Consider the following 15,684-nt stretch of genomic DNA (forward strand, 5'->3'; position numbering starts at 1 on the left):
TCCGTTTGCTCATTTAACAGCGAACTAACAATGGACCACGAAGATTAAGAGTCAGAGGCTCAAGGACGGCGGTTTCTGCCCCGCGGGGCCGGCCCCAAGGTCCAGGCAGAGGCCTGAGCGCAGAGCGCCCGGGGGCAGGGGACGTTTGTGTCATGGAAAAACACACTCGCCACACAGGTCACCATTTTCAAGTGCATTTAACGCATTAACAACGTTGTACCACCACCACCTCCGTCTAGTTTCAGAACTTTGTCGTCACCCCGAAAGGGAACCTTGCACCCGTCAGCAGTGACCCCCATTCCTCACTCCCCCGGCCCCCGGCAGCCACCGAAAGGCTTTCTTTTTATTGACATTGTGGTAAAATACATAGAACATACAGGTTACCATCTTAACCACTTTTAAGCGCACAGTTTGACGGCATTAAGTACATTCACGCTGTTGAGGGAACGTCACACCATCTGCCTGCAGAAGTTTCTGTCTTTCCAAGCAGAGACTCTGTCCCCATTACACACTCACTCCCCTCTCCCAGCCCCGGGACCCCACCGTCTACTTTCTGTCTCTATGGACGTGACTCCTCCAGGGACCTCATGTGGGTGGAATCAGACAGGATTTGTCCTTCTGTGTCTGCATTCTCTCACTGAGTGTAGTGTCCCCAAGGTTCGCCCACATCACAGCCTGTGTCAGAATTGCCTTCCCTGTAAGGCTGAGTAATATTCCGTAGTGTGGACGGACCTCAGTTTGTGTATCTGTTCATTCGACAGACACTTGGGTTGCTTCGGCTGTTGTAAATAGTGCTGCTGTGAACACGGGTGTGCAAATACCTTTGAGATCCTGCTTTCTTTTCTTTTCTTTTCTTTTCTTTTTTTTTTTTTTGAGGCTATACCCAGAAGTGGAATTGCTGGATCACATGTGATTCTATTTTTAAGTTTTCGAGGACCCTCCACACTGTTCCACAGCGGCCGCACCATTTTACATTCCCGCCCACCGTTCGCAAGGCTCCAGTTTCTCTGCATCCGCGCCAGCACTTATCTCGCTTCCCTGATAGTAGCCGTCCTGATGGGTGTGAGGCGGTGTCTCGCTGTGGTTTCGATTTGCGTTTCCCGACGGCCAGTGGTGTTGAGCAGCTTTTCATGTGCTTCTTGACCGTCTGTATGTCTTCTCTAGAGAAATGCCTATTCGAGTTTCATACCCATTTTTTAATTGAGTTGTTTCTTAGGAACTTTGTTTTTTAAAATAATTCTAAACATTACAAATAATACTGCCAAGAGCCACCCCAAACCCCGCTGCTTGTGAGACACATGGGGAGCCCAGGACCCGCTGCTCTGAAACTCACAGAAGGAGGGGCACGGCCGCCAGGTGCGGGGCTCGTGGCTGCCTGGAGCCCTGACGTCTGAGTGCCTGGTCTGCTTCCCACAGGCGGGGGATTCTCGGGCCTGTGCCCTGGTGTTGGCGCCTGGCCGGCTCACAGGTCCCTGGTCCATGAGGCCAAGTGCAGCTGGGAGGCGACCTTGCTTTGTCTGAGGGACAGTGGCCAGGTGGGAGGGGGCCCTTCGTCCCTCTGGTGACTGCGGTCTTAGCGGAGGTCCCTGACACGAGGACGGCCCCTTCTCCCCATATCTGTGGGGCAGAGCTCAGGGCCGTGCTCCGGCCAGTATCCTTGACCCCTGCTCACATGCGGGCATGCAGACACCACGTGGGCTCGTGGACAGGGGCCTCTGGGCTGACTCTTATCAGTGGAGGGGTCAGGTGTGATGGGGGGGGCCTGAGCGGGACCGAGGGGGGTGTGGGGACCTGGGGGGCGGGGGGGGGAGGAGCTGGAAGGACAGGGCCCCAGGCCGAGCACTCGGGCCCAGGCGGAGAGGGGCGCGTGCCTTGGGCCGGCGATAGGCTCTCGGGTGGGCCGGGGCAAGCCCTGACCCTTCGTGTGGGCCGTGCGGCCAGGGCGGTGGCTTGAGCTGGGGTGTGGAGGCAGGGGCTGAGGTGGGCAGGCTCTGGGGGGAGCTTGAGGCCTCTGTGTTCCCCTCCGGGGCTTGCTCAGGGCCTGGTCTGCAGAGACAACCGAGCTGCAGGCCTGCCCCTGCCGGCTGGAGAAAACCCAGGGCAGGGAGGGTGGCCGGGGGTAGGGGTTCGGGGGGTCATCCTCTGGGTCTGGGTCACTGAGGCTGGAGGCTGGTCCCCCTTTCCCCGGAGCTAAGAGGAAGCAGCCCTGCCATTCCGTGAGCCTGCTTTGGACTGGGGGTGCTGTCCCCTGAGTCAGGGGCAGCCCCACAGGAAGACTTGGGGGGTCAGCCCTCCGGCAGGCCCTAGCCTACTGGCCTCCACAGATGGACAGTCCAGCCCAGTCAAAGCCCCCAGAGCAGCCCCCAGCCCAGGGTGGCCCAGGCCCCTCTGGTGAAAGAATTCCAGAGTCCCTGCAGGTCCAGAACTTCAGGCCAGCCTGTCCGCCCTCCCGGCACCCAGGTCAGTGGACAGGTGGCTCCAAGATGGTGATGGCTGGGCCACGGCGACGCCCTGGAGGTCCCGGCGGCCTTGGCCCCAAGTGCCACCCTGCCCAGCGCTCGAGGCTGACGGTGTGGGGATCATTTGATCTTGGAGTAAACGTGTGCTCCCCCCGCCCCGGTCTGGGCTCTCTCCCACCCAGCATGCCGGTGGTGGACTGGTGGCATGTCCATCCCGGCCTCGAGCTGCATTCCAGACTCAAATGGGACTTGGGGCTTAGCGTTGTTTTAAATTATTCCTACCTCTCACCCCTCCATTGGGAGAGTCCCCCAGCCCCAGCCCGCCAGCCCCAAGAGGGCAGGGGGAGCTCTGAGCTCGAGGCCAGGATAATCTGGGGGGAGGGGGAGACATGCAGCGTCAACAGCCAGCCCTGGGAGTTACTTATTTATCAGAAGGTCTGTTGCAAGACTGAAGTGCAGTAAGCTCTTACCTGATGTTTGTAAGATTTCTACCGCTTCGAATATGCTTAGGACGCGGCTGGAGAAGGTATTTAAGTAACAAAATAACGCATCGAAATAAGAACAAACCTGCTAAGTGACTCATCAGCCCGGCGGTGTCTGGATTTGCAGAGCTGGGATGGAGGCCCTGAGGACTGCTCTTTGGGGGACTCTGTCCGCCCCCTCAGGGCCATCAGCAGTCTGGTGACCCCTCCTCTGTGAAGATGCCAGCACTGGTGTCTCAGCTTTGGGGACCCAGAGGTGGTGGCTCTGCGGCCCTTGTCGAGATGGCCAAACACTGGAAGCCGGCCCCTCCAGCCGCTCCCCCCCTACGCCGTCGTTCATTGCTAGGGCCTCCTGTCTGTCATCTCCTTACACCCACTTAGGACCGGCTGGGCCAGAATCGCGGGAAACACACGCCCGAGACGAAGCCCTGGTACCAGGGAGCCCTCGGTCGCTCGTTGGTCTGATCGTTCGTTCGTTCGTTCATTCATTCATTCACTCACTCAGCAGATCCGTGTCCAGGGCCAACCAAGGCGGGCATGCTCCAGGGCTGGGGAGAGGGCGGCGGGCAGGTAAACACGGCCCCTTCCCCGGTGGGCTCAGCCACCCTCCAGCTGAGGACAGAGGTGGCGCCAGCACGACCCTCTGAGGCCACAGAGCCTGCGAGCGTCCCCCCTCCCTCACTCTCCACCATCCCCCACGTGCCCCCGACCGTACATACCCTGACCCTGAAGAACTTGACGTTGCAAACCAAGAACTTTCTTGCAAAAGGAAAGCGGGAAATGTCCCGCGTTTTCTCCCATCATCCCCCGAGCTTGCCCCACACACAAGCTGGATGGTATGAGCATTCCATCCTAGTTATGGGTATCCGGGAGCCAGTGTCCGGTTACCCCCTCCCGGTGGGCTCCATGGTGGGGGAAGGCAAGGCCGGGCATGGGAGCGGGAGTCCCCAGACGGGGCTGGGTTCCCTGGGTTGGGACGGGGTGGGGACAGGGCAGGGCACCAGCTGGAAGTGAGCTGACGACGTCCTCAGGTCCATCCACGCTGTAGCCTGTGCCAGCACTTCCCTCCTTTCTAAGGCTGAGGAACATTCCGTCGTGTGGATGGACCACATCTTGTTTTGGCTATCCAGGGGCCCTTGAGATTTCGTGTGAATCTGAGGGCTTTTTCTATTTCTGCAAAAATTGTCATCGGGGTTTTGAGAGGGATTGCATTGAGTCTACAGATCCCTTTGAGTGGCACTGACGTCTTGACGGTATTAAGTCTTCCAATCCGTGAACATGGGATGTGTTTCCATCTATTGGTCGTCTTTGATTTCTTTAAACAGTATTGTTTAGTTTTCATTGTACAAGTGTCCTACCTCCTTAGTTAATTCATAAGTACTTTATTCTTTTTGGTGCTAGTGTAAATGGAATTGTTTTATAATTTCCCTTCCAGATTGTTCATGGTTTGTGTATAGAAATGCAACTGATTTTTTAAAAAATTTATTTATTTATTTATTTATGGCTGTGTTGGGTCTTCGTTTCTGTGCGAGGGCTTTCTCTAGTTGTGGCGAGCGGGGGCCACTCTTCATCGCGGTGCGCGGGCCTCTCAGTATCGCGGCCTCTCTTGTCGCAGAGCACAGGCTCCAGACGCGCAGCCTCAGTAGTTGTGGCTCACGGGCCCAGTTGCTCCGCGGCATGTGGGATCTTCCCAGACCAGGGCTCGAACCCGTCTCCCCTGCATTGGCAGGCAGATTCTCAACCACTGCGCCACCAGGGAAGCCCAATGCAACTGATTTTTGTGATCAACTTTGTATCCTACTTTGTTGAACTCATTTATTAGATCTAACAGGGCTTTCGCATGGAATCTTTAGGGCTTTCTACACATAAGATCATATCGTCTGTGAACAGAGATAATTTTACTTCTTCCTTTCCAATTTGGAAGCCTTTTATTTCTCTTTCTTGCCTAATTGCTCTGGCTGGGACTTCAGTACTCTGTTGAATAGACGCGGTGAGAGTGGGCATCCTTGTCTCGGTCCTGATCCTAGAGGAAAAGCTTCCAGCCTTTCTCCGTTGATATGACGTTCGCTGCGGGGTTTTCATATATGGCTTTTATTACACGGAGATAGTTTCCCTCTATTCCTAGTTTGTTTACTGTTTTTATCATGAAAGGGTGCTGAATCTTGTCACATGCTCTTTCTGCATCCGTTGCGATCAGGAGACCATGTGATTTTTTCCCCTCCGTTCTGTTAATGTCATGTATTACACTGGTTGATTTTTATGTGCTGAACTGTCCTTGCATTCCAGGTATAAATCCCACTTGGTCATAGTGTCTAATCTTTTTTCTATGGTACTGAATGCGGTGGTGGACCTGGGCCTGTCCAGGTGGGCGCTGCAGCAGACCGGGGCCCAGGCCGCCTGCTCTCAGTGGGCTCACGGGGGAGGGGCCCGAGGTGAGCTCACGTCCCTCTGTCCCCGCAGGAGATCGTCCTGGTCGTGTTCTTTGGGACGGAGTACGTGGTCCGCCTCTGGTCAGCCGGCTGCCGCAGCAAGTACGTGGGCATCTGGGGCCGGCTGCGCTTTGCCCGGAAGCCCATTTCCATCATCGGTGAGTCACGCCCGCCCCCCTGGAAGCTTCACCCTGAGGTTTCCTGGCAAGAGCTGAGCCCCCTCCCCCAGAATCTGGCAGGTGGACCCCCATCACGAACACCACCAGGCAGAGTCCCTCCTCCGCCTGTGACAGGGCAGGATCCCAAGGCCAGTGGGGTGACCTCCCAGGTCCCCCACACAGGAGCCAGCCTCAGCGCCCAGGTCCTCTGTCCCAAGAGGCTGCTCACAGGGCAGGGGGTCTGGTCAAGCTCAACACAACCTGGGCTTCCGCTGCCCTCAGCGGCCCGCGAGACAGGGCTGGGGAGGTAGGCTCGGGTGGCCTGTGCACGTGCCTGGGACGGAGGGCCTGGTCTCCCCATTGAGGTGTCCCCGTGTCCCCACTGTTGGGCCCTGTCCCGCCTGACCGCCAGGCTCCTTGCTGGTGTCCAGCTGCCAGGCTGGTGACGGTGGCGCTGTCCCCTCCAGACCTCATCGTGGTCGTGGCCTCCATGGTCGTCCTCTGCGTGGGCTCCAAAGGGCAGGTGTTTGCCACCTCGGCCATCAGGTAGGCGGGGCTGCGGGCTCCCCGGTGCGGGGGTGTGAGAGCGGCGGGGCCGTGTGCTGGGGGGGCGGTTAGGCTCAGGGCCGGTGCTGAGTCGGGCAGGAGCGCTTACTCACTTCTGGGACTCAGGCTGGGACCTGACAGTCTGGGGCCCTCCGTCTGCTCGTCTGTAAACTGGGGTGATCCTGGGGCCGCCCCCAGAAGGTGGTCTGGGGGCCAAAGGAATTGAGAAATGTACAGGTTTGGCTCCGGGCCTGGGGTGCTGCCCCCACCTTGACCCTGGGCTTCGGGAGGGGGAGGGGCGCCCGGGGGAGGGGGAGGGGCGCATGGGGGAGGGGCGCCCAGCGACCTGTCTTCCGCAGGGGCATCCGCTTCCTCCAGATCCTGCGGATGCTGCACGTCGACCGCCAGGGGGGCACGTGGAGGCTGCTGGGCTCGGTGGTCTTCATCCACCGCCAGGTGGGTGGTCGGGGCGGGGGGGAGGACAGGGTCTCGGCCCGGCCTCGGCCTGAGCCAGCTGGGCTGTCCTGCCCCCAACCTGAGGGGCCAGTGTCCCCAGCCTGCCAGGCAGGTGGTGCCCACGTCCCTCAAGCCGGGACAAGAGACTGTCGGGCAGATGGAAAGACAGAAATGCCACACGGAAAAGGGTCCGAGAGGCCCCGAAATCTAAAACGGGGGCAGATCGTGATGAGCCCCGTGAAGGCGGAGGCGGCTGACCCGACCCCTTCGTGAGGCCCCGCCCCGCATCTCACCGAGGCTCTGCAGGAAACAGAGCCGGGCTGGTGGCCCAGGGCACTGGTCTCGCTCCTGGAAGCTGAGACCCAGCACTGCCACTGACGAGCTGGGAAAAATAAGTTATTTCTGAAGTCCGGTGTCTGCATGTGAGACACGCTGGCATTTATGTCAACTCGGTGGGAAGTGTTGGGGCTTTGCCGCCGGCAGGCCCCGCCCCCTGTGATGTCTGCCCGGCGCGGGTGCGCAGGGCCCCGGCTGCCCGTGGGCGCCGGCTGGTCACAGCTACTCTGCCGTCTCCCAGGAGCTGATCACCACCCTGTACATCGGCTTCCTGGGCCTCATCTTCTCCTCCTACTTCGTGTACCTGGCCGAGAAGGACGCCGTGAACGAGTCGGGCCAGGTCGAGTTCGGCAGCTACGCGGACGCCCTCTGGTGGGGGGTGGTAAGTCGGGACCTCTGGGCCACGTGGCCACTGCCCACCCTGGGCCTGGGCGGGGCGGGGCCGGGATGTCACCCTGGGGCTCTGGTGTCTCAAGATCTTACGCCTCGAGACCACCCCACAAACGCCTGAAGCCCCGCCTGGGCACAGGTTGGATGGGCGGGCGGCACAGGGCTCCACGCACAGAAGGGCCCCACGCTGGATGCGTAAAGCCCGACGGTCACCATTGTGGGGTCCGTAAGGTTTTTATCTTTGAACTTGCCGTTTGGGAGGCAAGTTTGGCGGGACGGAGAGCGACTGTGCAGTGGGCACGACGGCCGCACGAGGTCCCAGCTCCCGCCTTCCCCGGGGCCGGCTCCTCCGCCACCCTGTGCCCCGCGTCTGTGAGGTTCTGTGCTGGCCCCTCAAATATCCCTGCACCGAGGAGCGTGACTTTGTAGAGCAAACAAAAGCCACCATGACAGGTCGGGGGGTGCTGGGAAAAAGGAAAGGGCTCCCACGTTTTGACTGCGCACCCGGCCCGCAAATTCTTAGCCGGCCCCGGGCAGCGGTGACACAGCAGTGCCCCGGCTTCTGTGCTGGGGGCCTGGAGGCTCCCCCGCCTGTGAAGTTGGGCTCCTTGGGTGTGCCGTGTCCCCCTCCTGCAAGCACCCAGCACCCTGGCCTCGGCCTGGACGTGTCCAGGAGCGTGGGCTGGCTCCTCCCAGGGGTCAGGCTTGTGGTGGGGAAGGGAGACGTGGGGCGCGGGGCGCGGCACATGGCCACGCTGTGGGTGGTTGCAGGGGTCTCCGCCAGCTGCAGGACATCTGAGCTGTGTGGCCCCCGGGGCCTGCTCACCACGGAAGCCCAGCATCACTTGTGTGTGGGCCTCAGGGCGCGGAGGACACCCCTCAACAAACCCTCCGCTCGGGCCTTGTGGGGAGACAGGTCCTGGGCTCTCAGTGGCAGGGTGGCCAGCAGCTTACCGGCCTGGGAACAGCACATGCAGGGGGCCCTGAGGCAGCCCTGACAGACCCTGGCTGTGGGGGAAGGCAGGGGTGCAGCCCGAATGCCAGCTCCGTGGGCCAACTCTGGGCCGTGGGCTGGCCTTGGCTCTCCCCCTTCCCTGTGGGGTGCACTTGGGTGCCAGAGGCTAGTGCCTGGGGTCCGGATCAGCCTGAGCAGCAGAGCGGGTGACACCGGCCCGGCCGCGAGCTGCCCGAAGCTGAGAGTGGCCGGTGGGAGCCCCTCTGAGCTGGGGGCTGGGGGGCTGACGTCCAGGCTCGCTCAGCCAGGGAGAGGAGAGGGTCGCAGGCTGCACGAGGTCGGGCCGAGGCCTCGGGGCAGCACCAGGTCCAAGGGGTCCCGGGTCCGGGCAGTGGCTGTGCCGGGCCCTGGCCGTGTCTGTCCCTGACTTGCTTCCTTCCGGAAGCGGGGTAGGGGTTCACTCTCTCCCCGGCTTCCCCACCAGCCTCCACAGGGAGGCCCATCCCGGATGGTCCGGGTGGGGCGGGAAGCTGCCCCGTGTGCCTCCACCCACACCCCCAGGAGGCCCACACGTGTTGGGGGAGGGGCGCCTGATATCGGCCGAGTCAGCGTTTTTTCTGGAAGCTTCCAGTGTGCCAGGCCGCCCAGGGAAGGCAAGCTCTGCTGGCCCCCCTGCAGGCCTGTGCCTCCACGGGCCCGGGCGTGGCAGCCCCCGGCCCATCCCCCCCGGCAGGTTCGGTGGGACAGCCCAGCGCCGGGCAGGGGAGGGGAGGCGTCCTGGTGACAGGCAGGTCCTGTGGAGGGACAGGACGCCCAGAGCCGGGAGGACCCCCGGGACTGGATGGCGCGGTGGGAAGCGCATGGGCGACGGCCCGCGGCTCAGCTGATAAGCGGTGCTCGGCCTTGGCACCGGCCCCCACCTCCCCGGCCGCTCGGAGCTGCCCCCGGCCCGGCCCCTGCGAACGGCGCTCCCGCTCGCACACCTGTGCAAACATCCGCCCGCCGGCCGGGAAAACGGCCCCTTTGTGCCCGGCTTGGCACCGGTGCCCCAGCCTCGCCGTCAGCTGCGGCCCCGGCCTGGCCATTGTTCCCGCGGGCCCGGCACCCCCGCCGCCCAGCTCCTGGGCAGGCGACTCCCATTCACAGCGGTGGCGCCCCTGCAGCTGTCCAGGCGGGTGGAGCGGCCGCGGCTCGAGTTATGGCTCTGCTCCTGGCACGTCCTGGACGAGCAGCTCAGGAGGCGCGGCCTGGCCGGGGGCTTCAGAGCCAGCTGGCCGCTGCGCCCGACGGTGGCTGTCCCGCGCCGTCCTCTGCGTGGCTTCATGGGCCACACGGGGAGCGAGCCCGGCCCTGCCATGCCCCGTGGCTCCCCGTCCGGGGCGGACAGACCAGGGTCTGCCTACCAGGTGGTACAGCCTGGCAGGGAGAGGCCTGCCGGCCGGGCCACTGCCCACCACCACGCTGCGTCCACGCCAGACCGGCACCTCTGGCTGGATGCGTGGGACAGACTTGAAACTAGGGCGTCTGGGCCGCTGGGGTGGGCCATCTGCTGTGTTTCTTCTGTGGAGCCAGGGCAGGGGGGCGTGTTCCCGGGGGGGAGTGGCCGCTGCTGCGTGTGGACCCGCCGGGAGGGCTGTAGGTGCCACAGGGGTGGCGCCGGCATCCTCAGCACCCCGCCTTGGCCGGTGTCTGCTGGACGAGTGGATGCATCAGTTGACGTGCCCGTAAAGCGGTTCTGTCTGTGGCCCGCAGGACAGCGGGTGCATCAGCGGCCACAGCAAAGTCCCGCAGATGGAGCGCCTGAAAATAACAGAGCTGCGATCTCTCATGGATCTGGAGACCAGAAGTCCGAGATCAAGGGGTTGCAGGGCCGGCTCCCTCCGAAAGCTCTGGGGGAGGGTCCTTCCCGCCTCTTCCAGGTTCTGGGGCCCCCAAGTGCCCCTGGGTTTGTGGCTGCACCTTCCGTCTCTTATCAGGACACTGGTCAGTGGGTGCCAGGCGCACCCAGGGAGCCCAGGACCATCTCCTCTCCAGATCATTAACCCAGTTGCATCAACAAAGATCCTTTTTTCAAACAGGCTTGTGTTCTGCGGGCCTGGGTGCGCATGGATTTGGGTGGACACCCTTCAGCCCAGGCCGGCGCCTTCCCAGGTGGACATCACAAGAATGTCTCTCCCCTCCCCGAGCCTCAGTTTCCAGGCTGAGGGTCCCCTCCGCTCCCGCTAGCCCACGTGGGGACGCCTGACTTGGGCGTGAGAGCTGCCCCCTCACCCGGAGTGTGACGCCCCGTGCCTGGCTGCCGAGGTGTTGGGGAGGATTGAAGACTTTTTCTTTGCTCTTGGAACAAAATGCATTTGTTTGTGTTAAAGTTTGAGTCGGGGGGAGAGCAGTTTTTGCAAACACGGGCTCCTCTGTTTAGTGCCCGGGGGTCTCTCAAATCAGGAGGCTGCCGGGCTCTGTTTACCCCCTGCATCTAAATTTAGAATTTAGAGTGGAAAGGCTAGAAGCCGCCCCTGCATTCAGCCACCATTTAAAACAAGAGTCTGGCTCCCTAGCTGTTGGCTCCAGAAGGTTCTGGCTCTCCAGGCTGGACTGCATCCTGGCAGAGTGAGGCCAAAAGGGTCTGGGGGCCGAGTGGGGGGTCTGGGTGAGGACAGGGCCTCCCAGATATTCACATGCAAGGCCTGTCGGCACCGCCCAGTGGGTGGAACCAGGGTCAGGACCTCATCTGGAGCTGGGGAAACCGAAGCCCTGTGGGCCCGGAGGGTGGTGGGCCAGGCCCCCAGCCCTTCAAGGCTTTTCCTCTGCTTGGACTCCATGCAAAGCCCGGGGGTGCTATGCAGCTAAGAACAGAGGGTCTCCAGGACCCTGGGCTGCCACCTGCCCCGATCCCATCCTGCACCTGTTGACAGTTGTGTAGGGGGCTGAGACCATGGGCTCTGGGAGCCCAGCCAGAGAAGGGCCTTTACGACTGGGTTTTGCAGGATGAGTTGGGGTCCACAGGGCAGGTCTGCCTCTCTGTACTTACTGCCCACTGAGGGACCCCCTGGGGCGACTTTATTGCATGGACTCAGCAGGCCCAGTGAGGCAGGTGTTCAGCTCTTGTCATCCCAGGTAAGAACTTTCCAGCTTCAGCTCGAGGGAGAGAAACATGGTCAGTGTCAGGAACACAGTGACACAGGAAGTAGTGGGGTAAAACGGGCGGGAGCGTGGTGTGAAGCCATCCTGTTCCGCTGCTGACCTGCTGAGTGGCCCCGGGCAGGTTACCCAGCCTCCCTGGGTATAAGCTGGGTGCCTATGTTCGTGAGCTGGGGAGGATTGTGAGTGAGGACACAGAGAGCCCGGGGTATCTGGCGCCCAACGACGATGCAGCAAAGGCTGGCTGTGAATTTGAGGGGCTGTTACTGGCCACGGTTCTCTGGGCAGCGCCCCCAGGCTGGCCGACAGGCAGTGACCCCCCCAGCCACCTAATTCACACTCGAGTGTTTGTGGCTGCCGCGGCCCAGTCACAGCCCTTAGCCCTGCTGGTGCCCAGGGTCCAGCTCTGCCCCAGCCGGCTCCCGGCCTCTAACACCTTAACTCACAGAGCGGCCCCTCTTCGCACGCACGTGTGCACGTGTGCGCGCCTACGTGTGTTGGCTCTTCCTGGCCCCCAGGGACCTGTGTTTCCCGCCAGGCCGGCAGTGGGGTGCAGAGGGGTGGGTGCACCGTGCAGCTGCGCTGGGGCCAGGGCAGGGCATGTGACCGCTCCGTGCCTTGGTTTCCCCATCTGTAAAATGGGAGGCGGCAGGTCTACCACCAAGGGCCGACGTGGGGCTCCCTGAGGGGACCGCGATCCCAGGAAGGTAGCGACTCTTTCCGTCGCTTCCAAGACATTCCTTGGAGGACTGGGGCCTCTTGGCCGGGCTGGTCCTGGGCACCAGGCACATCCCGGCAGTCCCGCTCTGCGCTGGGCACTGGGGCACAGCAGGGGGTCAGCCGCCTGGGGGTCTCGCTCTCGGAGGCTTGGTCGTGGTCAGTCGTGGTCCGCATGCCGTGATTTCCCTGGGAGTCAGTGAGGGCCCCCTGAGGAGCACACGTCGGAGCGGAGCCCTCGAGGCAGAGTCTCCTGGGTGAAGGGCCACGAGCCTGGCCATGCTGTGGGGTGGGCACGGCCCGGGCAGGGCCCGGGGTGTCCACAGCATCCCACCAGGCGCTGTGTGAAGCTCCTGAGGGCCCCTCCCGAGGAGGGAGAAAGGTCTTGACCCCGTCCCCACGGTCCGCACCCTTTCCCCGAGAGTACAGCGGCCAGGGCGCCGAGGTTTCCGTAGGGAGAAGATGCGCTCACGCAACAAGGAGCCCTGGGCCCGCGTGGGTTTCCGTTCGTTTACTGAGTCTTTCCTTTCTGAAAGGAAGCGGGCTTGTTTGGGGGGGGGTGTTTGCTTTTGTTTTTACCCACAATTTGCAAGCCTGGCAGGGTTGTCCCCTCGGCCCTCACGTGCCGGCCTCTGTCCCCTTCATGGTGTCCCCTGCAAGCCTGGCCGGGGTCTCCTGGGGCAGCCCCACGATGGCTGGAGCTGGGGCCCGGGACCGCTGCTCCCACCCTTTGCTGTCCTGAGGCAATCCTGCCACCCGCCCAGCCTCCCCTCTGTCCACACCTCTCCTCCCGCGAGGTGCCCTCTCCCTGGCTCCGTCCTTCCAGCCTCCTCTGGGCAGGTTGGTGGCCCGAGGCTGGGCGAGCCCCAGACCCTTCAGCGCGGCAGCCTCTGGCCCTGGGCTTGTTCTCCGGCTGTCCCGCCAAGGAGCCGGTTTGGTTGCCAGCCCCTTCACTTAGCAGTGGTGAGACCCCCCGGCCTCAGTTTCCCCCTCTGGCAGATGGACCCGAGCTCACAGCGTGGTCACGAGTTTGCCAAACGGAGGTGCCCTCCCCCGGCGCGAGCCCCTAGTGTCCACGTTGGTGCCTCCTCACTCCCACTCCTGGCTGCCCGTTCCCTCTGGACAGATGGCCATGGCCTGCAGTGTGGCTGCAGGCTGACCGCGTCCTCTGTGGAGCTGGGCTCCTGGGCTGGCCTTCCCGCTTCCCCCGGAGGCCGGCGTCCAGGAGGAAATAAAATGACACCAGCGCCAGCTTCTCGTGACACAAAGTGCTGGGGGGACTGGCAGGTCCTCTCGTGCCTCCTGTCCCTGGAGGAGAGACACGGGGGACGGGGGACGCACCCTAGGCTCAGCCCCCCCCCGCTGAGCTGTCTCCCCGGAGTCTGTGCCCAGGGGGCGTGCAGATCTGCATTCCGATCGCCTGCCATGGGGGGCGAGTTCCGAGCACGCAGGCTATAAAACGGCCCATTCCTGAGCTGCTTGTGTCTGTGAATTCAGGAAAAACAAACAGCTCTGCGGGGATGGGCTGTTTCCTCAAAGAGCTGAAAGGATGTCGTTAACTTGACAAAGAAGGTCTGTGGCAGAGTCTGAGAAGCCAGGAGTGTGCCCTGCGCCGCAGGGTGGGGGACACCTGGCCGGGGCTCCCCTGGCTTCTTCCTGCTGCCCACCATTGGAGTCCCAGCACTTCCCAGCCGGGCGGCGAGGACATGGGGTCCCGCCTCCAGTGCTCTTGTCTGAGAAGGGAGGTGGCCTCGGGTGTCCCCACCCGCTGGCCTGGCCGCACCGCTCAGCCAGCCCCTTTCCTCCTCCCACCTACATCAGTTTCCCAGTTGTCTTGGTGGGTTTTTTTTTTCCTTAATTTTGATAATTAGAAGGTTGTATTATGTGTTATTTGTCTCGAAGCCCGAGTTTTCTGGCACTGCTTAAAATTTGCCCCCTGGCGTGAGGGCCACACTCAGGTCCATCTCAGAGGTCACCCTGCCCCCACCTCCCTGCATGGCTGCCGTTCTCGAACTTGGAGTCTCAGGACCCCTTGACGCCCTTATCAGTGACTGAAGACCCCAGAAAGCTTTCGTTTACGGGGTTCACGTCTGTCAATACCGCATTAGAAGATAAAAGTTAGAAATTTAAAAATAGACCCGCTGTATGTTTACACATAAATAAATAATTCTATGAGAGCCACTTTCCGGAAGACACTGGATGCGGCGTCTTGGGCGCCCCACCCCATCTGCAGCCCTGATGTGCCTTTGCTCCGTGCACCCAGGTGCTGAGAGGCAGCTGCCGCCCAGGCCTCACACGAGGGACGCAGACCCTCTGGGGGCTGCTGGCGGGGAGCTGCAGGTTCTCCTGGCCCCCTTATCTGCCTGCTGGCCTTCAGCCTTGCCCAAGGCCTCAGGCTGGCCTGCTCCACCCTGCAGGTACTGGGCCGGGCTCCAGGTGTGCACTGCCTGCGTGTGCATGTGAGGCGTTGGGCCTGGAGGGAGCTGGGCTTGACGTGGGCACCGGCCCCTCTTTATGTGACCCTGCGCCACGTGTGGTACGTACATATGCGTGTGCTTCGTTGCTGCGTTAGCGTGTCTCAGCGTGCGTGTGCGGCTCCCTGTCTCCGTGTCAGGCCATCCGTGTGTGTGCACACGTGCACGGGCAGCACATTGGAAGCGGGCGTGGACGTGTGTCTGAGGGACGGTGACGTCGCCAGGAAGTGCTCTGTGTGGCAGTCCCGGGAGCCAGGACCACGAACAGTCGCGTGCTGGGTGTTGGGTGGGCGGGAGCGTGCGCCCGTGCTGCCCCCAGGCTGTGCTCTTTGGTGTAACCCGGGCTCCCGCACTGCGGTCCTTCCCGCTGCCCGGGCTCTTGGTCCCTCCTGCTTCCTGAGGACATCTCGCCTCTGCCCTGGGGCTTCTGAGCTGTTCTGTGTGCCTGTCCCTGTCCGCGTGGACACGTGTGCGGGCCCCAAGGACCCTGCTGTAGAAGCCGCCGCCGCCCGCCTGGGCCTTGTTCAGTGGAATCTGTGAAATGGGCCTCCCCAGGCCCTGCTCCCCGCCGGTCTCAGCGGGCAGGGGGGTCTCATGGAGGCTCCGTGCAGAACTTCCCGAGCTGCCAGGGGCCGTTCTCACTTGGCCTGGGCTGGCGGCCCTGGAAGGGGGAAGCCGGGCTGCCTAGCACAGGGCTGGCGCGACCACGGGTTGAGCGCGGGTGCTGACGGGATGAGCAGGGACTCTGGGCGCCCTGGTCCCCCTGCCAGGCGCAGAGCTGGCTCCTCACCCACCCGGACCCTGGCGTGGACAGGTGTGGGCGCGTGGCCGGCACGGCCAGGGTGGGCTCTGAGTCCCTGCAGGATGGCGTTGGGCTCACGCCGGAGGCCCCGCCGGGGAGCAAGCCTCAGATGGCAGCAGAGGCAAGCCTAGGGTGGGGGTGGGGTGGAAGCAGCCCCTCAGTCCCACTGTCCCGGCACACGCCCTGGACGGACAGCTCCCCCATGTAGAAGGAGGCTCGAGCTGCGTCTGATTCCCTCCGAGCAAAGGGCAAACGCGGCATCTGGTGCCTGGGGTGGCGTCAGGAAGTGGCGTGTCGTCGTGGCCGGGCTCTCTGGGGAGGGTGGGCCTCTGTGGGAGCTTC

General features: G+C 62.6%; 1 protein-coding gene across 3 annotated transcripts in view; it reads left to right on the forward strand.

Annotated features, from left to right (window-relative positions):
• KCNQ1 (potassium voltage-gated channel subfamily Q member 1) overlaps positions 1-15,684 on the forward strand; it is a 345,186-nt gene that overhangs the window by 86,253 nt on the left and 243,249 nt on the right. For all 3 annotated transcript variants that reach the window (XR_004475853.2, XM_049714016.1, XM_049714017.1), the window contains exons 3-6: positions 5,402-5,528; positions 5,996-6,074; positions 6,434-6,530; positions 7,108-7,248. Coding sequence is in view for 2 of the 3 variants with exons in the window: in XM_049714016.1 (XP_049569973.1) it covers positions 5,402-5,528; positions 5,996-6,074; positions 6,434-6,530; positions 7,108-7,248 (444 nt within the window). In the remaining variant the exon portion in view is untranslated. The remainder of the gene's footprint in view (positions 1-5,401; positions 5,529-5,995; positions 6,075-6,433; positions 6,531-7,107; positions 7,249-15,684) is intronic.

The sequence above is a fragment of the Orcinus orca genome, chromosome 8 (assembly GCF_937001465.1).
Source record: "Orcinus orca chromosome 8, mOrcOrc1.1, whole genome shotgun sequence".
Classification (NCBI taxonomy): domain Eukaryota; kingdom Metazoa; phylum Chordata; class Mammalia; order Artiodactyla; family Delphinidae; genus Orcinus; species Orcinus orca.